Source organism: Nelumbo nucifera, chromosome 2 (genome assembly GCF_055504915.1).
Source record: "Nelumbo nucifera cultivar China Antique chromosome 2, China Antique-T2T, whole genome shotgun sequence".
Classification (NCBI taxonomy): domain Eukaryota; kingdom Viridiplantae; phylum Streptophyta; class Magnoliopsida; order Proteales; family Nelumbonaceae; genus Nelumbo; species Nelumbo nucifera.
The window spans coordinates 108059573-108085657 of NC_142650.1; the positions used below are offsets into that span (position 1 = coordinate 108059573).

A 26085-nucleotide genomic window follows, 5' to 3' on the forward strand; every position below is an offset into this window, starting at 1 on the left:
CCATGTTGTGGGTCGTTGGTTCAATTGTCTAGGTCAAACGGGTTAGATCGTGCTACGTTAACATCTACATATATTTTAAGTGCATGCATATATATATATAATGTATAACTATGAATTATGTTTTAGATATGATATATGTATCGTTTTATATTTAATTTATATTTTAAATTTAATTTTAATTTCTATTTAAAAAATTGTCAAAAATTGTGATTTAAGACTAAAAAGAGGTTTTTCTCATGAAAATAGTGGGGCACTTTGGGATACATAAATCTCAAAAAATTATCAAAAATGAAAAAACATTTCAACCAAATATTAGATTGGCCTCCTGAAATTAATATGCAACCCACAACCCATTATCAGCTCGACCAGGTCAAAGGTCCAACCGTACGAATTGGAATGTTTTGATCAAATTAACAGATTTTGACCTTTCTCCAGAGTTTATTCAAACCGGACCCAGAATTTTAACCGGGTGATAGTTCAAACGGTTCAGCCGACTGGTCAACGGCTGGTTGAAAAACACCGAGTATATATGCTCGTTACAAACTTACAATTTACAAATGGGAAGCGGTGTTTGAAAAGCGGACAACCCCTGACAACGTCTCTGAAAAACCTTTTTTCCTTAACTACTCTTTCACTCCTCTCTGGCTTCGGCTGTTCATGGCGATCGCAGCTGCAGCTGTTGTCGTTCCTTTGGGTGTCCTTTTTCTTTTCTCTGGCATCGTCGTTAATATCATTCAGGTAAGAGAGAATTGATTCCCCGCGTTTCTTCTTCTTCTTCTTGAAAGCTCTGGTTTAATAATCCTCAGTGTCGATGATGTTATTTTCGATTAGGGATAAGTTTTATGACTTTTGTCTGAGCTACACTGGATGGTTCTCTTAGGGATTATTCTCTTGCATTGGTTAGGTTAATGGGTCGGGGTTGTTTGGGGCTGTTATTTTTTGTTTCAAATCTTGCTCACTGGATCGTTTTGCTTCAAATATTGCTATATTTTTGTTTTTCTGTGCTTGACTTCGTTTTACAAAATGTGGGGTTTGAATCGTTTTAATACTTTTTCATCTGAGATTCGAATTTAGGGTTGTCCTTGGTTTCTTGCATTTGGTTGTGGGTTTTATTTTGTTTTCACAGTGCATTTTAATGCGACAATTTGTTGATTTTTGTCATACAATTCCGAATCCTTTTATTTTTTTATCTCGTTCAAATTTCGTTTTGCTTTTTTTATTGCATGTTTATTTTTGTTCTCTGCGTCATTATTACTTAGTTATTTTTCATTACTTTAATACTGATTTTAAATTCTTAATTGTAGAATTTCTTGGTACTGTTTTTTCTTCTTGTTGGACTACGTGGGTCTGTTTTACTTACTTTCTTTTTTTTTTTTTTACACCGGTCTCTCTCTCTTTCTCTCTCTCTCTCATACACACACACACGCACGCTCCAGGCAGTATGCTTCATTCTTGTTCGTCCGCTGTCGAAGAATATGTACAGAAGGATCAACAGAGTGGTGGCAGAGTTGCTGTGGCTTGAGCTTGTGTGGCTCATTGATTGGTGGGCAGGAGTTAAGGTATTCAACAACTTGCCATTATATTCTATTTATCCACAAATGACTTTATTACCGTTCATTATCTTTTTCCAATGTAGTCTTATTCCTTTCTCGCGTAATTATAATGACTTATCAAAATAAAATTCATGCTTGGATGTTCTCTGAACTCTGATCGTTTGTTGAATATGTTGTGATTCCACATATATTTTATTGTCTGATAGCTAGTCTAGATACCTACCTAGGTTGCATTTGCAGACCTACTTAAGGTAATTTAACATAAGTTAAAATGTTAATCTGGTGTTTGAATGTAATATGGAAGTCTATAGAATTAACTCGCTGAGTGGCCTTTTCTTGGTGTAATGGTAAAATCTCAGTCTGACAAGCGTGAGAATGTGTGTTGGTTTCTTTTTTTTTGACAGATGAGAATGCGTGTTGGTTTCTGAGTGGCCACTTTGTGCAGAAAATGCGAAAAGTATATAATATTTTAGCCATCATTGTAAAAGCCAGTAAAAATGAATAAGTAATAAGAAAATTAATATTTAAGATCAAATATAACACATTCATAAAAAACAAAAGTAAAAAACAAATGATCAAACTAAATACTTATTAAAATAAAATAAAATGCATAAATGATTTTTATAATAAAAATATTAAATTGTTTGTATCATTTATATGATTTAATAAAAATAAAATGCCTATCTCCTCATTTATCTCTTTACCTGAAGGGGAAGCATGGGATTTGGGCTTTAGAAGAGGTCTAAGAGATTCTGGGTGTCCCCTAGTCACTAATTTACTCCAAATCCTAGAGTATGTCGTTGTTGGTCCCCTTATCTCTGATGAGAGAGTTTGGACCCTCCAACCCTAGAGGGGTCTTCTCTTGTGCTTCCTTTTTGGTCTGGTGGGTCCTCTTTCCCTGTGTGTGAGGTTTGGTGTAAACCAGTTCTGTTAAAATAGAGGCTTTCTGTTGGGTGGTTTGTCATGGAAGAATCAATACTTTGGATATTTTACAAAAAAAAAAAAGAAAATTGTATGCTTTTCCCCCAAACTGTTGCATACCCTGTAAGGCACATGGTGAAACTGAACACCTTTTTATCTGTCTCTTTTTTTTAATCAGCCATACCTTTTCATCTGTTGTCCCTTTGTTACCTCTATTTGGAATTGGTGCTTCTTCTCTCCTTTTGGAGACTTTGTTTGCAGGTGCAACTTTCAGATGGCCAAGGAAGTGAGGAAAAGTTTTATGGAGGTGCACTAGGGCTGCTTTGCTGTGGACTGTTTGGGAAGAAAGAAATACACAAATCTTCAAGGAGGAGGAAAGACATTTGGAAGCTCTTATGGATTGCATCCAAGTAAGGGTGATACATTGGATTGAATCTTTGGATCTGTTTTCACCTTATACTGTTAACGATATAAAAAGAAATTGGTGGGAAGTGGCCTCTTTGTCTATCAGAAAAGAGAAAATCATTGTACCTTGGACACCACCCTCGGAAAGCTTTATCAAACTTAATTTTGGTAGAAGCAATCTCAATAACCTAGGTTCTTCAGGCATTGGGGGAGTCTTTAGAGATAGAGAAGGGAATATATCAGTCATTTATTCAGGTCTTGTTGGTTTAGGCTTTATCAAACTTAATTTTGGTGGAAGCAATCTCGATAACCCAGGTTCTTTAGGCATTGGGGGAGTCTTTAGAGATAGAGAAGGGAATATATCAGCCATTTATTCAGGCCTTCTTGGTTTAGGGGATTCCATTAGAGCCAAACTTTTTGCTGCACTATGCGGGGCTCAAATAGCAAAAGAGCTAAACATGGAAAGGATGATTTGGTTGTAGGAGATTCTAAAGTGGTTATTAGTTGGCTAAAGGATGTACGGAAAGCAGCATGGGTGCACTGAGAAGGAGTTAAGAAAATCTTTTGGTTTCTGAGGAGGATAACAGTGATTTATCAATGGGTTCCAAGGGAGGCAAATGGGCTAGCAGATTCTCTAGCTAGGCAAGGGGTTGATTGGAAACTGTTAGAGTTCACAGAACAGGTGTATTTTGGTCATTTGGGTTTATCTATTTGAGAGTGAAAGGTCTGTTTTATTCAAGTTTAAGTTGTGTCCCATCACTTATGAGGGACAATATGGTCTTTCTTGTAATTAAGTTTGGAGATAAATACAAGTGGGTCGACTAGAGAGGACTGATTTTCCTCTACTGGCTGAATTCCTCCTTTTCTTCTTCTTTTTTTTCTTCTTCTTCTTCTTCTTCTTCTTCTTCTTCTTCTTCTTCTTCTTCTTCTCTTCTTCTTCTTTACTGTAATCTAGGACTTAATAAGGTTTTCACATGGTATCAGAGCGAATTTAACAAGTTCAGATCTGCTTGTCTTGTTCCTTTTTTTTTTCCTGATTTACCTAGTTTTTTTTTTCTATCGCCCTCTTCTCTAGGGTTTCGTAGATTTCTCAAGAACCACTGGGAGGTTAAGGGAAAGGCTGCAAAGGAGTGATTGTTTTTCTCTGTAGGAGGCCTTCATGCCTCCAGTGTATGGTGCTGTGGCTGTTTGTGGTGATTGGTAGGAAGCTCTCTATTTGATGGTACAAAGAGAGCAGGTTCGGGTGAACAGTATTTAGCTAAGTACAGGTTGGTTCTGCAGTGTGCAGTGCAGGTGTTTGATTTAATGGCTGAGTGATTTCAGCTCTTGTATTAGGTGTGTGATGTGTAATTGAAGAAGTCAGTGGTGCTGAAGTAAATTTTCTACTGATGATTTAATGTAAGTGTTATTGATAAAAAAAAGTCAGTGGTGCTGAAAGTGAGTTAAGGTTTTGTGGTGGTGCGTGAAGTTGTGTTGAATATTTGAAGGTGAATACTTTGCTTATATCAATGATTTCTTTGTGAAGTAAGGTGAATTAGTTAAAATGGCATCGACTAGAGATGGGAATGACAATAAAACAAGTGTTTTGATTTCTCCAGCTTACCTAAATGTTCAAATGACATCTATTAAGTTGAATGGTGAGAATTATGTGCTGTGGGCAAAATCTGTGGAGGTGTTTTTAAAAGCCAAGAAAAAGGTAAAACATGTGAGAGAGAAGAAGCCCTCCTTTGATTTTCTAGGGTTTAGTCACTGGGAACAGGAGTATGCACAAATAATGACATGGTTGTGGAATATCATGGAACAAAAAATTAGTGTGAACTTTATGTTCCTAGATACAACTAAAGAAATCTGGGATCATGCTAAGAAACTGTATTCCAGGCAAGACAATACAAGGGTGTATCAGTTGTACCAAGAGTACTTTAATCTGAAGCAAGGTAGTCAAAGTTTGGAGGAATACTATGCAAGTCTGAGAAATACCCGAAACGAGCTTAATGTGTATCATCCTCTGACACCGGATGTTCAGGTTCAACAACAACAGCGTAAGCAACTTGATGTGACGAGGTTTCTGGTGGGTTTGAAGGTTGAATATGAGCCTGCCTGAGCACAAATACTGGGGGGGATCTGCTCTTCCCTCACTTGAAGAAGTTTTTGCCTGTCTTAGGAGGACATCTATTGAGTCTACAGAGCATTCTTTTCTCTCAAACAGATCTGGTTTGGTGGTGACTAGAGGGGGAGGCCGTGGAAAGAGAGGTGGTGGTGGTAGCTGTGGACTTCCAGATAACTGTGATGATCCCATGTTTAACTGTGTTGGTGGATGGAGTGGAGGTCGGAACTCAGGAAGAAGTAATGCCCCTAGGAAGTGTACATACTGTGGATTAGTGGGACACACGGTTAATTTCTGCTATGATTTACATGGTCCACCCAACACTTGGGCTAACCATGATGTGACTAGGGGTAGTGGTATAGCTAGTGAAAGTCAACAAACTAACACAATCCCCTCCACATCTACTGGTGTTTCTGGGAAGGAGATGATGAGTGTACCCCATGCAGTATATGAGCAGTTCTTTCAGACATCTTCTCAACAGAACACAACTACCCTTGCCCATTCAGGTATGGCTTGTTTGGCTTCCAAGCCTTCACACTGGATCATTGACTCCGGAGCCTCAGACCGTATGTTTGGGACTCCAAATGTATTTTTTTCTCTTTCTCGGTCCTCCACATCTCAAATAGTTACTCTTGCTAATGGTTTTATATCTCTCATTTGTGGTGTTGGTGATGTTGATCTCTCCTCCTTATCTTTATCATCTGTTTTATATGTTTCCAAGTTCCCTTTTAACCTTATGGCTGTTAGTAGATTAACCAAGTCACTTAATTGTTCCATAGCCTTTTATCACTCTTCTTGTGTGTTTTAGGATCTCAAGACAGGGATGAAGATTGGTGGAGGGCATGAGGCAGGTGGATTGTATTACCTTGATGGTGGCCCTCCAGTAGCTTTTCAGTCGTCTCTTACTCATCTTCAATGGCACTACAACCTTGGTCATCCTTCTCTCAAGGCTCTAAAGTTGCTGGTTCCTTCCTTGAGTTATCTTTCATCGTTGGATTGTGAGTCGTGTTAGCTTGGGAAACATCATAGAGTCTCTTTTAGTACAAGAGTTGATAGTCGTGTCTTAAGTCCTTTTTCTTTAGTTCATTTTGATGTTTGAGGTCCAATCAAAGTCATGTCATACAATGGCTATAAGTATTTTGTAATTCGTGTTGATGACTTTTCAAGGATGACATGGATTTATCTTATGAACGATCGTAATGAATTATTCTTTATTTTTCAGAAATTTTATGCTGAAATACGTACCCAATTTGGTGCTCATATTAAAATTCTTCACTCCGATAATGCAAAATAGTACACCTCAATACCATTTCAGCAATATTTAGAGCACCATGGGATAATTAATCAAATTTCTTGTTCCTACACCCCACAACAAAACGGTGTAGCTGAACGGAAAAATCGACATCTCCTTGAAATTGCTCGGTCTATGATGCTTAATATGAATGTCTCAAAGCGTTTTTGGAGTGATGCTGTCCTCACATCATGTTTTCTCATTATTCGGATGCCCGTGTCCATCATTGGTAGTCAATCCCCCTTCTTGGTGTTGTTTCCCACCTTGTCTCCGTTTCCTCACCTTGAGAGTCTTTGGGTGTGTTTGTTTTGTTCAAAATTTGAGGCCTTGTTTAGACAAGTTAGATGCACAAGCTACTAAGTGTATCTTCCTTGGATACTTCAGGACTCAGAAGTCATTTGTGTGCTCCGATGTCACCTTCTTTGAATCGGTTCCTTTTTTCTCGGACACTGTGGTTCCTTCTCCTTCCCCCATAGTTCCTCTTCCCGTCCCTGTTATGGGTCTCCTTCCCGTGGTTCCCATTCTAGTTGCGGATTCCCCTCCTGTTCCAGTTACTATTGAGAGGCCACAAATCAGACTAATGTATACTCACAGAAGAGCATCGGCCCCTCCTCCAATTCCGCCCTTGTCGACAGATCTTGTGGTTGCGTTTTCTCCCTCGGACCTTGATCTTCCTATTGCCCTGTGGTAAGGTAAACACACTTGTACTTTTCATCCTATTGCACACAATGTTTCAGTTGCTCACCTTTCTGCTTCTCATCGCAACTTTATATCATTGCTATCATCTGTTTCCATTCCCAAGACTGTCCAAGAAGCCCTTACCTTCCAGGGTGGCGACAAGCAATGGAAGAGGAACTATTTGCTCTACAACACAATCACATGTGGGAACTCACTACTTTTCCTCCTGGTAAGCATGTTGTTGGGTGTAAGTGAGTCTACACAGTGAAGTATCTTCTAGATGGCAGTGTGGAATGATTGAAGGCCAGGTTAGTGGCTAAGGGCTATTCTCAGTTGTATGGTGTGGACTATATTGAGACATTTTCTCTTGTGGCTAAAATTGGTTCAGTTTGCGTGTTGATTTCATTAGGTGCTATTGTAGAGAAGATGGGCCGAATGGCCCACAGGCTGTTTATCCTTTTTTTATCTTTTATTTTCTTTACTGTAATGGGCCTTATTCTGGGCCTCTTTGTAAGTTATCAAAGTTTAACTTAATAAAATTGTGTTAGGGGGTAAGAGTAGAGATTAAGGTTCGAAACTCTCTTACTCTGAACCCTTATTGCCGCCATCTTCTTCTTCATTTTCTCTTCCTTAGAAGAATGATTTCTGTTATTTTATTTTGATTTCTGCATCTGTTCTAAACAGTCATTTGTTCTCAAAAGACATGTTTTTCTTCTTGGTATCAGAGCAGGTTCTCTTTTCCTTTTTCACCCCTTTTTTTTCCCATACACAGTGTGTAAGGAGAACTGAATCGTACGGACTGTTAAAGAGACTCTGTTCTGCCCAGTTGTTAGTGGTTTTTGGAGAGAGAAGGGGACTGACTGTGTCGCCTCCTTGGCTGATTCAAGTGTATTGCCCGAAACCCTAATTTTTTGGAGAAATCTGTTTGCGGGGGCCCCGCAGGGTGTTTGGTCTGGGTACTCAGTGTCTGGAGGCTTTTTGATTTTCTTTCTTGAAGATCGAACCAAGTTGTTTGGTGTGTCGTGTAGTCTACAAGGTGCGGCTCCTCTTTTTCTGTTTCTCCCAGCTTCCGGGTGTGACTCAGATTTCTGGTACTGCTGCATAGAGGTTGGCTCACAATACAGTCCTTGTTCTATCTTCATTTGGTGTCTTTTGAAGTTGGTTGAAATCCTTTTGAAGTGTTTAAAGAGAAGAACTCCTCAGAGATTGAAAACAAGAATGTTGCTGAATCCGGGCAGGTTCCGGGAGCTTCTGTTGACTTTCTACTGATTGTGACCATAGTCAAGCTGGATGGAACTAATTATCTGGCATGGTCACAATTGGTAAAGATTCATATCTATAGTAGAGGAAAGTGGGGTTTTATCTCCAAGGGCAAAAAGTCTCCCTCAGAAGATGATCCATCTTATGAGAAGTGGATGCAAGAAAATTATACTGTTATTGGGTGGCTTGTAAACTCAATGCAGCCACAGATTAGTCAACACTATTTGTGGATGAATTCAGCAAAGGAAATCTAGGATAATGTTGCTGATACCTATACCAGAAATTAATTGTGGCCAGAGCTTACAAGTTGAGAAGTGATGTGAAGAATTTAAGACAGGGGGAGAAACCTTTAGCTATATACTTCTCAACACTGAAGTCTTTGTGGCAAGAAGCAGATTTGATAGAAGCTGTAACCTGGGACACCACTAATGATGCACAGACCTATAGAAAACTGGTTGAGAAAAACAGGGTGTTTGAATTTTTAACTGGACTAAACCTAGAGTATGATATTACAAAACAAAATATTTTATCCAAGGATAGTGTCTCACTGTCACAAGCATATGCCTTGGTAAGTAGTGAAGAAAGCAGAAGGCTTGTCCAGGTTCAAGGGGCTGGTCTAAATGATCACTTTGCTAATATGGGAGTGATACCCAAAGGGATTGCAGGGACTCCAAGTGGCTCAGGGAAGAAAGGGGTTGTCTGTGAGTACTGTAAAAGGCCAAAACACACTAAAAACAAGTGCTGGAAATTACATCCTGAGCTTCTTCCTCTTCGGTTCCAGAAGAAGCATGATAATAAAAGGGCAGGGAGCTAATGTTGCTGCTGGTCCAGATAGTGACAAATACCAAACTGAAGAGATGACAGCTAGTGCACAATTAGCATCCATGAAAGCAGAATATGAGAAATTTGGGAGGATGATCAGTCACCTAGAGGGTGTGATTTCTTCTTCCAACCCTTCAGAAAATTCAACCTCTTCTACATTTGCTCGTTCAGGTATACGGGCTTCTGCCAATCATGCAACAATTTCAGGTAATCATAGGGTCTCTTGGATTATTGATTCAGGTGCCTCTGATCATATGACCAATCTTTCTACCTTGTTTGTTTCATATGATTTAATTCCTGGACGTGATAAAATCACCCTTGCTGATGGTTCTCTTGCCTATATCTCCGGCAAGGGAACCATCAAGGCTACAGATTTCTTGATCCTTCATTATGCTCTTCATGTACCTAGACTAAATACAAACTTGTTATCTGTAAGTAGTCTAACTAAGTCATTAAACTGTTGTGTAACATTCTTCCCTTCCTACTGTGTTTTTTAGGATTTGGAGCCTCAGAAGGTGATTGGGAGTGGCTGTGAGGCGAATGGAATATACCTGCTTGACATTTCGGGATAGTGCCCTGAATAGCCTGGAAAAGCTGCTTTTGGATCTATATCTACAGAGTCTATCAGTCGAGTCATGTTATGTCATTTTCGTTTGGGTCATATTTCTTTTTATGCATTGAGTCATTTATTCCCTGAACTGTTTAAGGGAATTAGTTTGTCCAGTCTTCATTGTGAGTCTTGTGAGCTGTCAAAGCATTATAGAAACAGTTATCCCTTGAGTAATAAAAGATCTTCTTCTCCTTTTAATATTGTGCACTCTGATGTGTGGGGGCCTTACCACTTACCCTCTATGGGTGGCTACAAATATTTTATCTTGTTCATTGATGATTTTTCTCGGTTTACTTGGATATTCCTGATGAAATCTCGTGATGAAGTTCCCAGACTTGTGAGGCAATTCCATGAATTTGTCTCAACCCAGTTTGATACCAGGATTAAAATTTTCAGATATGACAATGCAAAAGAATATTTTGAGAAAAACTTGTCCTGCTATCTCACTGATTTAGGGGTTATTCATCAAAGCTCCTGTGTCAGGACCTCAGAACAGAATGGAGTTGTTGAAAGAAAAAATAGACATATTGTTGAAGTTGCAAGAAGTATCCTGTTTGCCTCACATGTCCCTACAAAGTTTTGGGGTGATGCTGTTCTCACTGCTACTTACCTTATAAACTGTATGCCATACAGGGTTTTGGGGTTTAAGTCTCCTTTTAGTCTCCTTTATCCGGACAAGGAGCTTTTTTCTATTCCTATTCGTGTCTTTGGCTGCACCTGTTATGTACATATCTCTAGTGTCCAAAGACATAAATTTGAACCAAAAGCCCACAAGTGTATCTTCCTTGGTTATTCCCCCATACAGAAGGGTTACTATTGCTTTGATCCAAAGACTGGTACTCGATATGTGACAAAGGATGTCACATTTGATGATCTTTTTTCCTTTTATGGTTCTTCTCTAGAGGGACATTGTCCAAAGGGGGAGGATTTGTCACAGGTCTTTGCTCTTCCTCTTCCTGTCCCAGTTGAGTCTTTTCCTGAGTCTCTTCCTCCTTCAAATGAATCAAGAGAGGATCAATCATTCCACTCTCACTCCAGTGTTCCTATTCCTCCCCCTTTACCTCCTCGTCCTCTTTTTAATCCCATGATGTATCAAAGGCAAAGATCCAGAAATGAGCAGGTTGTTTCCCCTGCAACACACGAGCCTCATGCACTTCTAGTTACAGATGAGACAACAGGTACTGTTTCAGCCCCTTTGGAGCCATCCTTTCTAGACCTTGATATCCCCATTGTTATTAGGAAAGGAAAAAGGAAGTGTACTGCACATTGCATTTCCAAACAGCTTTCTTATAGTTTGCTTTCTCTTTCATATTTTGCCTACCTTTCTTCTGTTGCCTCTAACCCAATTCCTAGGTCTGTGTCAGAAGCTCTGAATATTCCAGAATGGAGGGATGCTATGAGATCCGAAATTGATGCCCTGCACAAGAATGACACATGGGAAGTGGTTGATTTGCCTGAAGGGAAGGATCCAGTTGACTGTAAGTGGGTCTTATTATCAAATATCATGCTGATGGCACCATTGAAAGGTATAAGGCTAGCTTGGTTGTAAAAGGTTATACAAAGACATATGGGATTGATTATCTGGAGACCTTTGCCCCTGTTGCCAAGATGACCTCTGTGAGAGTTCTTCTATCTTTGACTGCTCACTTTGACTGGCTACTTTATCAATTGGATGTAAAGAATGCATTTCTGAATGGAGAATTACATGAGGAGGTTTATATGTCTCTTCTTCTAGGGATGTATGAAACATATATGAAAGGAAAGGTATGCAAGATGAAGAGATCTCTTTATGGACTAAAACAGTCCCCTAAAGCCTGGTTTGAGAGGTTTAGGGCTGCTTTTGTTAAATTTGGCTATGTACAGGCACAGTCTGATTATACTCTCTTTGTGAAGAGGAGAGGATTCCTGACAGTTTACCTGATTGTGTATGTTGATGATATTGTGGTGCTTGGTAATGATGTCTCAGGAATTAATGATCTCAAATCTTTTCTTCATTCAGAGTTTGAGATCAAAGATTTTGGGGGAATTGAGATACTTTCTTGGCATAGAAGTTGGTAGGTCCAAGGATGGGATTCTTATCTCTTAGAGGAAGTATGTTCTTGATTTGTTCTCTGAAACAGGGAAGATGGGTGCTTAGACCAGTTGATACTCCTATTGATATGAGTCATAAACTCTCTGTTTCAGATGGAATATTGTTAGAAGACAAATGAGTCTTCCAGAGATTCCTTGGAAAACTTCTTTATCTATGCCTGACTCGGCCAGACATTGCATATGCTGTCAGTTGCATCATCCAATTCATGCATGCTCCCCGGGATACTCATATGGCAACAACAGAGCGATATACAAATGCTGACTGGGCTGGAAACATTGATGACAGAAGATCTACTTCTGGGTACTGCAGCTTGGTGGTAGGTAATATTGTCTTTTGGAGAAGCAAGAAACAATCTGTTGTTGCTTGATCTTTAGCAGAAGCAAAATACAAAGCCATGGCACATGGAATTCCTGAACTATTGTGGCTAAAATCATTGATGGAGGAATTAGGGATTGAGCATGATAAGCCAATGATGTTATACTGTGATAATCAGGCCGCCATCAACATTGCTCACAACCCAGTACAATATGACAGATTTAAGCATATTGAAGTTGATAGACACTTCATTCGAGAAAGAGTGGCTTCTGGTGAAGTGTGTCTACTTTTCATCACTTTTGAAGGACAGTTAGCAGATTTCCTTACCAAGGGCATTCCCAAGGTTAAACTTCAGCATGATACTGGCAAGTTTGGCATGATTGACATCTATGCTCAGCTTGAGGGGGAGTGTAGAGAGGATGGGCCGAATGGTCCATAGGCTGTTTATCTTTTTTTTTATATTTTATGTTCTTTGCTGTAATGGGCCTTATTCTGGGCCTATTCTTTCTATGTTATGTTCTTTTAATTTTTTGCCCAACTATGGGCATCTCTGTAAATTATCAAAGTTTAACTTAATAAAATAGTGTTAGGGGTGTAAGAGTTGAGATTAAGGTTCGAAACTCTCTTACTCTGAACCCCTATTGTCGCCATCTTCTTCTTCATCTTCTCTTCCTTAGAAGAATGATTTATGTTATTTTATTTTGATTTTTGCATCTGTTCTAAACAGTCCTTTATTCTCAAAAGACTGTTTTTTTTTATTTTTTTTTTCTGCTATGTATGATTGGCCTCTTTTGCAACTTGACATAAAAAATGCCTTATTGCATGGTGATCTCCTTGAGGAGGTGTATATGGAGCAATCACCAGGGTTTGTTGCTCAGGGGGAGGATGATAAGGTTTGTAGACTCAAAAAGACAATTTATGGACTGAAACAATCTCCACGTGCATGGTTTGATAGGTTCAGTGAAGTAGTGAAAAACTTTGGGATGAAATAGTGTTAGGTAGACTATTCTGTGTTCAGCCATGATTCAAAAGATGGAAAAATCTTTCTAGTGGTGTATGTGGATGATATTGTCATAATTGGGAGTGACAGTAATGGAATTGACAGGTTAAAGAAATTCCTACAGGACTACTTCAATACGAAGGATTTGGATAGGCTGAAGTACTTCCTGGGAATAGAATTTGCAAGGTCAAGACATGGAATTAACTTTTGTCAAAGAAAATATGTTCTTGACCTACTTGAAGAAACAAGACTGTTAAGTGCTAAACCAACAGAGACTCTTATGGAACTGAATGTCAAGTTGAGTGTTGATGCATGTGAAGAGTTTGATGATCTTGGAAGATACAGGAGGTTGGTGGGAAAGTTGAATTATTTGACTATTACCCTGCTAGATATATCATTTGCTGTGAGTATGGTGAGTTAGTTTATGCAACATTCTCGGATTCCTCATAAGGAAGGAGTTCTAAGGATTGTTAGGTACCTGAAGGGTGCTCTAGGTCGTGGTCGTGGTTTGCTATACAAAAGTGAGGGACTCTTGAGATAGTAGGGTATACAAATGTTGATTGAGCTAGTTCTATATCAGACAGGAGATCAACTATAGGGTATTGTACCTTCATTGGTGGCAATCTTGTAATTTGGAAGAGCAAGAAACAAACAGTGGTGGCAAGGAGTAGTGCAGAAGCTGAGTACAAAGCTATGGCTCATACCACATGTGAACTAGTATGGCTGAAGAATTTGCTACAAGAGATGGGGTTCTTAGTTGACAAACCCATGAGACTATACTATGATAACTAAGTAGTTGTTCACATCTCTTCCAATCCAGTCTTCCATGAGAGTACCAAGCATATTGAGGCCGATTGTCACTTTGTAAGAGAGAAAGTGATCAATGGAGTGATAACCACATCTCATGTGAGCTCGGGAAATCAATGGGCAGATCTCCTTACACATGGATCGTCTTAGGGCAAAGTAGATTATATTTGTGACAAGCTGGGACTAAATGACATATACTCTCCAGCTTGAGGGGGAGTGTTAGAGTTCACATAACAAGGGTATTTTGGTCATTTGGGTTTATCTATTTGAGAGTGAAAGGTCTGTTTTATTCAAGTTTAAGTTGTGTCCCATCACTAATGAGGGATAATATGGTCTTTCTTGTAACTAAGTTTATTGGAGATAAATACAAGTGGGTCGACTAGAGAGGACTGATTTTCCTCTACTGGCCAAACCCCTCTTCTTCTTCTTCTTCTTCTCTATAGTAACCTAGGACTGAATAAGGTTTTCACAATCTTTGTACACTACTGTTTATATTAATGAAAAGTTTTCATTGTTAACATAAAAAAATATGATTTAATAGATAGTTTATATTTTGATATTATAGGCCCTTATTATAAAAGCAATAAAAAATGAATAAATAGTAAGAAAGTTAATATTTGGGATAAAATATTCATAAAAACAAAAAATAGTGAGATATTTTTATAATAATAAAAGTATTACTTAAACTAATAACTTATTAGAATAAAATAAAATGCATAAATAAAATAATTTTCTTAATAATAAAATATTAAATGCTTCATGTTGTTTATATGATTTAATTCTAATTATTTAATAGAAGAAAAAGACATGCATCGTGGAAGATAATAGTCTAGAAAGGTGTATTAATGCATCTTTTATCATTATATAGAATATCATTGCATATTTCCACACATTTCATAATATTTCCATAATGTCTATAATTTTTACAATATTTTCATCTGACACTTCCAACATTTGTTCTATATTTGGGTAAACATTTCCATCGATATCGACATTTTAAACCTTGCTTTTTACCTAGGGCACTTGCTCTTGTCACCAATGTTGCACCTCAGATAGCAAGTCTTGATCTAATAACATTCTTTGCAATCTGCAAATCTGTGATTTATGCATTTCACTTTTTGACCTGAGCAATATTTTCTGTCTGCAGGTCCAACTGTACACAGATTCTGAAACTTTCCAATCAATGGGTAAAGTCCATGACGTTTTTGTTTACTTGAATACTAAGCATTACTCTCTAATATAGAGAGGGTGGTTAATGATCACCCTTGTACGTAGATTAATTGGAGAAAATTCCAGGAAAGGAGCATGCTCTTCTCATATCCAATCACAGAAGTGACATTGACTGGCTTGTTGGATGGGTTTTAGCTCAGGTACTTGTCTTCTCTCATTATGAACTACCATTCCTTACCTACATGCAACATAAAATTGGGAGTTCTGTATCTGTTTTAGTGTTTTTTGATTCACTTTAATGTCTTAACTTTCTCTCCTGTTATTAGTTGGTAATGGTAATTTAGTTTACTTTTTTTCCAGCGTTCAGGTTGCCTTGGTAGCACTCTAGCCGTCATGAAGAAATCATCAAAGTTTCTTCCGGTATCTTTCTATTGATATTGACACAATGTAGCTTTTCTCACCATATCCAGCTGAAAACCATATGCGATATCCAATTGCATCATTGTAAAACTTCATTGGAGATTGATCTCTTATTCACTTATGGTCTTTTATTTTTTTTTGTTCACTTTTGTGTTATTGGATTATGATCCTAATTTGGAAAATTCAAAAATAAATGCTGCTTCTGATTGGATTTGCTGAAGGCCAACTGTTGTTGCTCTTATAACTATAGGCATATAATAGTAGAGTAGGAGATGTATAATATCATTAAAAGACAAGCTATCTATTTAAAAACTTGAAAAAGTAAAAGGATATGTATATTGGCAGTGCAACATTGCTTCCTAGTCTTTCTTGAAACTTATCCTTGTCGTATTATAGAAATAGAAGGTGTTTAGTGCTATAGTTCAATACTTGGGACTTTGTGTTCTTATAGAATGATGTCCATTTTTTTATCATCATGTAGTTTCATGTCATTTGGCATGTTTTTCCTAGGATTCGCTATGTTGGTATTTGTTATGAATTCGCTATGTTGGTATTTTCTTTTTTGTTTTTTTGCCATTTTAAGGTGATTTTTGTTGGCATTTGTATGTGTGTGTATGCCTTGAGGAGGTAGTCATAGTGGGAGGTTTTTTTAATCATTGTCTTCCTTGCTGGTATATGTCTGTATACCTTGCTAATGGTCTAGATGGGAGCAATAGGGGATTATTTTATTGTGCCTTGACCATACTAGGTTAGCTTTTAGATTCTCTTGACATCCTTATGCCTTGTAACACCCTCCTGAAAAGAAACCTGGAACCAAAATACAAACATATTCTCTACATCCTGCTCAATCTCAAGAATCAAAAACCAGCTTAAGCTTGTTAGACAGTTGTATGCCCTTAGCTTCAATCAGAATGATGTACGTTATGACATTTATTGTAAATGAATAAAGTACATATTTGATTCATGTTCTTGTGGTGTGTTTCTGTGTAGTACTCTTAAACTGGACACTTATGAGACTCGTGTTAGTTTAGAATGTTCACAGCTATTGGATAAGTCTGGGGAGATTTATCCCGCTAAGGCTGACACTGGTGTGCTGCCAAATGTTGGGGTGGCCTGTCTCAGCCACCAGGGTGAGACTTGAGGCACATGCAGTGTAGGTTTACTTGAGGCACATGCAGTCTAGATCTAAATGAGATTTAGATCTGGAAACCTCCTAATAAGATTAGGAGAGGGCTGATCTAATCTGTAGATAAGATAAGGGTCTGCCCTTATTACTTAAAGGGAATTCAGATCCAGATAAGATTTGGATCTGCAACTCCTAATGGGATTAGGAGCTGATCCCTTTAAGATTATAAAAGGAGGAGGGGGCGGCAACCTCTACATCACATCCTCACTCTCAGAGCAAGAGATACAAAAGAGAGAACATAGCACCACTGCGCTATTTTCTCCTTGCCGCTGCCATAACTGCCAGTTCGATCTCCTCTTTCAAGCAGGAACGATCAAGATTGGATCTTGATATCAGCCTTTGGAGAAAGGCTGATTTGAAGTTGTGCTCACAGCCTCCAGAGAAATTAATGTGCCTCATCTGCACTCTCTAGTTTGTTGATGCACTCTCTTTTTTTGTAGTGCATCACATGAACAGTTGGCTAATCTCCAAGTTGTCGAGATAGTTCATAGCTGTGACAGTTCTCCACATAAAACATCCAAAAAGTGAAACGTTGGTAGGTAATGAGGTGGCTGAAACAGAGGAGTGGGTGGAGAAATGGGAGTGTAAACTAGGAAAGCTCCCAACTAAGGTGGCTGTGACAGTTCTCTACATAAATATGGGGGCACGATGTGGAAAAAATGGACAAAAACTAATCTCATGGAAATCCAAATACCTTTATCGGGAGGGGGGAGGTTATTGTCATTTTTACCAGTTTAGTAATTATCTTTGTTGGAATTCCTGCAAAAGTGGCACTTCTGTTAGAGAAGAAAATGTGGGATCTTTTATGGAAAAGATGGTAAGAAAAAAACTGGAACAGGGTGTGTGTGGCTAAGAAGTATGGTGGGATAGGGATCAGGAAATTGCATTTATTGGGGAATGTTTTTTAGGAATGAAGGGGGTCATGTTGGGAGCTCTTTAAGGGATGTTCCCAGATTCTATAAAGGAATGGTAGAGTCAAGCAGGGCTCATAGTAAAAGAGGTGGTTAAAAGGATAGTGGGATGCTGTTCTTGGCTGGTCAATCATGAGCTTTGTAATTTAGGGAACTTTGCCCTTTTTTACCGCTTCATTTTTTTTTTAATTCTTTAAGTTACATACTATACAGTTCTTTTAGAGGATATTGTTTCAGGTGTTTATCCCAAATGTGACAGATCCTCTATACAGGGGTCCCTCTTTGTATCATTTTTACTTATCTTTTCTCAACACTATACTTTACTGTTTCAAAAGGAAAAAAAGAAAAGAAGAAACAGAACTGGTATCTAAATTGCTCCTGGATTATGGGGATGTGATCACTGTATGCAGGTTATAGGCTGGTCAATGTGGTTCTCTGAATATGTTTTTCTGGAAAGAAGTTGGGCAAAGGATGAAAGCACATTGAAGGTAATAGCATGTCAAATGCTTGCTGCAGTTGTGTATGTGGTTTTGGCTACCTTGCCAACTTCATTTCAGTTGTTTATGATTGTAATTGCAGGCAGGACTTGGACGATTGAAGGACTTTCCTCGGCCCTTTTGGTTGGCTCTTTTTGTAGAGGGAACTCGCTACACTAGGGCAAAGCTTTTAGCAGCTCAAGAATATGCAACTTCAACAGGGCTGCCTGTTCCTAGAAATGTTTTGATTCCACGCACTAAGGTTAAACTCTTCTTGCACCTATACCAACATAAATTCACATATGAATTTTCTCCTAATAGTCCTACTTGGTCTTGCTTATTTTTTTCTCCGAGCTAGTTTTGTATATGTTTGCCATTTCCTATGTTAACAACGTTTCTATTGAACTACAGCTTCGTTGTTGAGTTTTTAGTATTGTGCAACTATATCTAGCTTTTTATTTGTCAAGTAGGTCAATAGAGGGTTTTGGTGAAGTTTTAAGAAATATTACTTGATGCTCCCTCTTGTAGTTTGCAAATTGTTTTTCTTATTAAAACTTCTGGTCTGTAAAAGGAACTTCTCTACTGTTTTTTGTCAATTATTTGTTGCCTTACAGTCTATATGTTTGATATTTTTATTTCATTTGTATCTGTTTATGGCATCACTTGGTTCCTTTCTGTCCTTCTGCTTTCACATTTGGTGCAGATGACTTAATGGCATATACAAGAGTATGTCTCATGGTTTGTGTTGTTTTAGCTGTCCTTCAAGTAATTAGCTATGGGGATAATTAATTCATAACTAAAAATGTGAAGGAAAGCTCTAGTATCCAAGCTTGAAGGACAGATAAAACATGATACATGCAGTATAATTTTAATTAAGATATGAGTAGAAGTGTCGGAAGGTGAGTACTTTGTATCATAGGAGGTAGAGGATCCCTTGTGTCAAAAGCTTTACAAACCAAGGCTAATCATTTACCCAGACACTATATATAATCATTTATGTATAACTAGATGTGTGTTATATCACAAAATCCTTTGCACTTATGATTCTCTGCAATTGATTAGTTTGTGGTGATATGTGAAGCCTATAAACTCCTTGTAGGACTTTAGATTAGAAAATCAACACTCTTTCACTTTTCCAGTGAACACCTCTCTGGGGGATTTCTTTTTTGAGAAAAAGTTAACTTTATTCAAGATAAATGAGGTACATGAGGAGATGTACACAGATATCACACTCAAGGAGTTACATATGCAGACACTATGACTGAATAAGTAATCCCTGTAAGCATCAGATTTAGCTGGACTGTCAGCTTCAGAATTTATCTCCCTTGGAACCCAGCCCACGTGCGCATTCAAGGAGGAGAGGATGTCTCTTGCTTCAGCCAAGTAGTGAGCTACGGCCCAAGGCCCACTATCAGGATTAGTAAGCCAATTAATGGTGTTGGCTGGATCTCCTTTAATGGTAAGATTTAATAGACCCAGGTCTCTTGCAATCCTGATACTGGTTAATGCTGCCATGACTACAGCCTTTGTTGAGGAAGCTATCCCAATCGGTCTACTAAAAGCCCAACTGATAGTACCACCTTTTCTTCGAATTACACCTCCAATACCAGCTGCACCTTGGTTTCCGAAAACGCTTCCATCAAAGTACAAAGTTGTCTCCCCTTTGTCAGCAAATCTGAGACTGCGGGAAGTGTTGAGGTGTATGGGATTAGAGTGAAGAAAATTTACAGAATTTCTTTGGAGGTCAGCAAATGTGACACCTCTGAATTAATCTGAGCTGGAAGTCCACAGGAAGCATCTATAACAGATTAAAGAAATAAGTTCCTCACAGTTTTTTGTTCTGTTGTTAAACACCTGGTTATTTCTCTCTTCTCAAATGCTCCAAAATATAGCATGTGCAGGAGATTGCCATAAAGTTTTCCCTCTTTTGCTTAAACCTCTTCCTGTCCATTTTCCCATAAAAGATTCTGCTAATCTACTCCTGGCATGTCAACCAATGTATGGCAAAAGGGACCAACTTCCACAAAATGGTTCCCCTCTTACTGAATCCAATGAAGGGCCATGTTAAGATAAGTGTGCTAATATCTTTTCGGGTTGCCCAATGTTTACCGAAAAGCTGTAGAAAATGTACCTAGCTGCTCTAAATGAAGCTGTGGAATCAGTACTTGTGGAACTGATTCTTCTTCTTGCCACAAAGACTGCATAGGTTGCCCAACACCCATACCTCTTGATTGCAAATGATTAGTAGGGAGGATTCTATACAGAATTGTCCATAAGATGATAAGAAGAATGCGACCTTTAAGGGTACCTTAATCTTCTATCCAGCTTCATGCCACTTTGACACCTCTTGGGCTCTATTAATTCGTTGAAAAAGGTCTGGAGAAAAGAATCCTGACCATCCTGGTTTCCATCTTTTAGAGTTTGGATGAGAGTGAATCTTGTTAACTGTTTCCAGCAGTGATGTCAGTTCTTGCACCTGCCAGTCATGCAAGTTTCTCAATTTTGGGGACCAAACTACTTGCCAGCATAAATCTGATAGCACCGTCATGTTAAATATTTCAGAGATGGGATTCACACAAAGGTTCTGATCCACACCATGCATTCTTCTAGAATAGGATCTATTCCCCATTTCCAGGCTGATTAATCTATAGATTTCATCCTTTGAGACATAAGGCATTTGAGGGATTTCTGTTTCCCAATCAAGAGCACTTTATTCAGGAGGTTTGATTAATGGTTATTCCAGGTTAAAAGTGTTGATGCAATCGATGCATATTTTTTTTTTTGTGGCCATAAAAACTGCAAAACTAATCGTTGTTTTTTTTTTTTTTTTTTTTTTTTTTTACGTTTTGAAAATCTGACAAAGCCATAGTGTATGGTTGTTATCATGTTGCTAAAGTTTTAGAAAGTCAAAATTGTAATAAATGGCTTATTCATGACCCTGAAAATCGATACATATCATATGATGCATTGATACATTGATATTTTGAACCTTGGGTGCTGATAAAAAAAAATTTTGAACCTTGGGTCAAGTACCAATTTTACCCTTGTCTTTGAGAGTACAAAAGAATACAAAGGAAATCACATCTTAGTTTCTCCAAGGAGTTAATAACTGAGATTGGATTTGTAAAGAGAGACAGAGAGAGAAGAAATAGTTTGGGAGATTTGATGAGGCACATTGTATCAATGTAACCTTTCCTCCTTTGAACAAGTACTCTGCTAATTTTTGTTTAAATCTTTCAATGAGTGGGTTTCATATATCCTTTGACCTATAGTTTGCTCACTCCTATATGTGGATCCCTTTGGGAATTAGTTCTCTTTTTTGAATGTTATTTTGATATTTGCACTAATCATTGATTAATTGACTAAACATATTCAGGAGGTCCCAAGGTGTTTATTTTGCTTATGGCCTTATGCATTGTATAAATTAATGAAGGATTAAATGCAAACTTAGGTTTATGGACAAGTACAGTAGAAACAAGAGGTTTTAAAGTAGTGGAGTGGTTGCAAAAGGAAGAAGAATGTTTTTGGACTTTCAATAATGAAAAAAAGAGATTCAAGTGGATGACTCAAGATATGGAAGTGCAGTTTAGTTGGATTAAAAGGACAGCAAATGCTTTTGCTGATGTCTTAGAAAAAAACAAGGGATGGGGAGGAATTAGTTGTTTTGGGCTCAATTGTTATAACTTTTTTGTTTGTGGAGAGTTAAGAAAGATTACCTGTCCCTCTTATCTTGTAATTTTTAAAAATTTCTAATGAAATTCTGTTATTAATAAAAAAAGTGTGACAAAACAAAATCTATGCTATGAAATTTTAATAATAATAGGATTAGAGACCAAGAGATAACTCAATATGACCTCTTTGTTACCTTGTTCTGATAATTCATAACAATGGAAAGATTGAGGAGGATTTCACCCGTTGAATTGGAATGGGATGGGTAACATGGAGAGGTGCATTTGGAGCCTTGTATCATAGGTGATAAGATGAATACCATTTAGGTTAATAGAAAAATTCTATAATGCAGTTGTAAGGCTGATAATGCTGTATGGAGAAGCGTTGGGCCGTTAAGAGACATGTCCTAAATATTAGTGTGGCAGAAATCTGTGCTAAAGAATTATGGAAGATGATGAAGGCTTGAAGAATATTGATAAAGAATTATGGAAGACAATAAACGTGCATACACGTTTATTAGTGTAATTGTAATTTATGCACAATTTTTTTAAGTAATTCTTTCCACCATCTACTCCAACTATTTTCTGCACCTTAAAATTTTTCATGAACAATTGGTTGTGTTTTGTGCATAGCAAAACGTTTTAGGAAACCGTGTCATAATGATGGATTTTTCTGACATTAGTGCTTGTAAAAATTTGACATGAATTTCTTTTTTTCTGAGGAATTTTTGTGTTTCTTTTCAGGGTTTTGTTTCTGCTGTAAGTAATATGCGGTCATTTGTTCCAGCAATTTATGATGTAACTGTTGCTATTCCTAAAAATCAACCTTCCCCTACTATGCTGAGAATCTTTAAAGGGCAGCCTTCTGTGGTAATTACATATTTATAATTCTTGAAATTTTGAGCATTTTGTTTTTCTTTTATCAAGTTAGTATTATTGATTTACTTAGTGTTCCTGCAGACTTGGGGTTGAACATTTCTTAATATTTTTGAATCATTAAAAATTCAATTGAGTCATGCGTTCAATTTAAACTCTATGCGATAGTGTTTGAATTTCCTAGTGACGTGGACAAAATGGCTAAGTCATAGTGTGCCCAAAATTGTCATTTGAGCAGAATGTGTACTTGTGCATCTGAGAGGAGCATAAGGAAAAGAGAAACCAAAAGATTAAGGGAATCCAATTTAGTATCAGTAATTCCTTTTTTCCTTTTTGAGATTATACTTGTCAACTATTTAGGTTGCTCAAAAGGTTGCGACCTATGAGCCAGGGGTGTCAATGGACCGGTTTTGGTTGGAACCAATTGTGATCCAAACCTTGTCAAATCGGATTTGGATGGTCCGCTATAATTATTGGATTGGGCTAATCCAAAATAAATTGGTCCATATTCTTATCAGTCTGAATTGGGCCTAAACCAAATTCCCAGATCTTGAGGCCAAACCCTTGTCCAATTTGAAGCCTATCAAAACTGAAGCCGGCATAAGAAACACTTTTATGAAAATACTTTTACGAAAGCACTTTTGCAAAAGCACTTTTATAAAAGTACTTTTACGAAAGCACTTTTGCAAAATCACTTTTATATAAGTACTTTTACGAAAGCACTTTTGCAAAAGCACTTTTACGAAATCACTTTTATAGAAATATTTTTATGAAAAGTACTTTTATGAAAGCACTTTTACAAAAGTACTTTTATTCATTCACTTTGGATTGAATTGGGCCTAAACCAAATTCCCAGATCTTGAGGCCAAACCCTTGTCCAATTTGAAGCCTATCAAAACTGAAGCCGGCATAAGAAACACTTTTATGAAAATACTTTTACGAAAGCACTTTTGCAAAAACACTTTTATAAAAGTACTTTTACGAAAGCACTTTTGCAAAAGCACTTTTATATAAGTACTTTTACGAAAGCACTTTTGCAAAAGCACTTTTATGAAAGCACTTTTATAGAAATATTTTTATGAAAAGTACTTTTATGAAAGCACTTTTACAAAAGTACTTTTATTCATTCACTTTGGATTGGATTGGACCCAATCCGATTTGTTTGCATTTTAAATGGACTGTAGCAGGTGTTGTGTTTTTATATATTTTCTGGATTTCTCATGTTATTTTGGTGTTTGATTCAATTTGGATTGGATTGGACTTGGCTTGTATGGATTTGGTCCAGTCCATTTGTAAATGGACCAAAATTGGATTGGACCGGACTGGACCAAATTCAGTTCAATTGACAGTCCTACCTACGAGTATGTGGAGGTTATGTTTCTTAGTATGTCTTAACAGCTCATTTCCATTAGGTTCATGTGCACATCAAGCGACACTTGATGAAGGAATTGCCGGACACTGATGATGGTGTTGCTCAATGGTGTAGAAGTGCATTTGTGGTCAAGGTACCCAATTTCAACTTTTGCTACTTGGTGCTGCTGGCATAGTTTTTTCATGAACTATTTCAAACTTGCACTTGCAGTGTTGAAAATTCATTTTAGCTATAAACTTAGAGTTTGTTGAAAACATGAGTTCCACCTAGTTTTCTTGCAAACAATATGCTTTTCACTTTTGGGTTTCCCTTGTGATTGATTTGCTTTTTTTTGCTTTCTTGTCCATCAGGATGCTCTATTGGACAAACATTTGGTTGAGGGTACGTTTGGTGACCAAGAATTTCAGGATACTGGTCGACCAAAAAAGTCTTTGTTGGTATGATGCTGCTCTAATGATTGGAGCGAATCTGTGCTTTTTTTGTTCCTTGTTCCTTCTGAAGCTGGTCTTGATTATCTCTTTTTCTGTCGTGGCAGGTTGTTATCTCTTGGTCATGTCTCCTTGTATTTGTGGCTTTCAAATTCTGTAAATGGTCTTCACTCCTATCATCATGGAAAGGAATTGCATTCTCAGCAGCAGGCTTGTCCCTTGTTACAATCTTAATGCATATCTTTATTCTGTTCTCTCAGTCTGAGCGTTCCACCCCTGCGAAGATAGCTCCTGCACGACCTAAAAGTGGGGGAGAATCATCTGTGACAAGCCGAGACAAGCAGCAGTAATTGGCTGCTGCTTGGGGAATAACGGGAAGTGCTATTTATCCTGTTGTCCCATTATTATTTCATATATAGATTTCAAGAAATACCAAAATGATACATAAAGCCCTGTGTGCATTGTTTGCCTCGTTGCTGATCCTTTTATCTTCTTTTTACCTGTTTGTATGTCATTGGCTATAAGTGTTTTAGAGGTTTTGTATCAAATACAGTTTGTATGCAAATCATTTTATTTATCCGTTTATTTAAAGTAAAAGAATATTTTACCGAGATAGGAATTTTACTAGTGCAAAATCTAGCAAGAACTGTGGTTCAGTTTTACCCTATTCTTTGAGAGATTTGTTTATGTTTATTCACTTTTCATTTTCTGAAATTTCTTGAGCTTTGAATTTTATTTTTTGTAGTGTTGGAATGTCGTTACAAATCTTCAAATTGGATTGCTTGGCTATATGAATGAATCGTAGACAGCCAATTCCAGCTGCTCAATACGGGCCGGTTTTGATTTGTTCAGCCAAATATTTTACCAAACGACACGAATAGGAAGAAAGAAGAAAAAACCCTTGTAAGAAAAGGAAACGGGATATTATTGGGTACGGAAGAGAACTCCTGCGTTATTTTCTCATTTGAGTATGACAGAAACATATCTTCTGACTTCCATCTATCGATACGGGCGTATCGTATTGTATTGGCAAGGTTTCGGTACACCTATTTAAAGGTATTCTCAGGAACTTAGTTGTTTTATTCATTAAATAATATAAAATATTTATAAAAAGGAAGGTTTGAAAAAAAAAAACGCATTATATAAAGCACCATGCTTGAGTCATTTGTATTGACAAAAATGCCTCCAGCCATGAAACATATTTTCCATTTTCGTGAAGTATTGCCAATGTTAAGCACTTAGTGAGGCATCTTTCACTCTTTAAATCAAGGCTTGAGAGTTGAAGATGGTATCTGATTGCCATGTTTGAACTCGATCCCTTCAAGGGGGATATGATTTGATCTGTTTACAATTGGATAGAATATGGGTTATCCTATTTAATCTGATTTCGTTTGACTTGAGTATATATGCGCTCGTAAGAATTTGATCTGTTTATTTGAATTTTGTGTTTTTACTAATTTTTCATAGCTTTAAGTTTTGTATAAATAAATTTTCAATTAATTTTGTTCATAAAATATCCGATTATAAATTTGAATTTGACATAAATCCGATGAATAGGATCTGATTTGAATTCGAATATAAATACTCAAATTTAAATCTACCTATATCCAATTTGATTCCATCCATTTGTAGCCTTAAAGCTAGGGGTGTCAACGGTATTCGAAAATCCGATTTTGAATTTGATATTTGACATAATCAAATCAAATTCGGATATGACCTG

The 26085-nt window shown here is 37.5% G+C and overlaps 1 protein-coding gene across 2 annotated transcripts; it reads left to right on the forward strand.

The window, feature by feature from the left end:
- Positions 1 to 559: 559 nt before the first annotated feature.
- Positions 560 to 25000, forward strand: LOC104603427 (1-acyl-sn-glycerol-3-phosphate acyltransferase 2-like). 2 transcript variants are annotated; one of them, XM_010267449.3, is made up of 11 exons: positions 560 to 738; positions 1437 to 1559; positions 15006 to 15045; positions 15155 to 15228; positions 15389 to 15448; positions 17956 to 18033; positions 18125 to 18283; positions 22434 to 22559; positions 23978 to 24070; positions 24288 to 24374; positions 24473 to 25000. In XM_010267449.3, exons 1-11 carry the CDS (start codon positions 658 to 660, stop codon positions 24713 to 24715), a joined length of 1164 nt encoding a protein of 387 aa, XP_010265751.1. In that variant the 5' UTR covers positions 560 to 657; the 3' UTR covers positions 24716 to 25000. The 2 variants fall into 2 exon arrangements, with proteins under 2 accessions (XP_010265751.1, XP_088754622.1); XM_088898496.1 differs by lacking the exon at positions 15389 to 15448 and having other exon boundaries at positions 562 to 738.
- Positions 25001 to 26085: the final 1085 nt, after the last annotated feature.

Bases quoted from the DNA above. Each gene is read 5' to 3' on its own strand.
- LOC104603427 (XM_010267449.3), top strand. From the start codon at position 658: ATGGCGATCGCAGCTGCAGCTGTTGTCGTTCCTTTGGGTGTCCTTTTT. The intron at 15,449-17,955 runs GTATCTTTCTAT...CACTGTATGCAG, and splicing joins AATCATCAAAGTTTCTTCCG to GTTATAGGCTGGTCAATGTG. The intron at 22,560-23,977 runs GTAATTACATAT...CATTTCCATTAG, and splicing joins TTAAAGGGCAGCCTTCTGTG to GTTCATGTGCACATCAAGCG.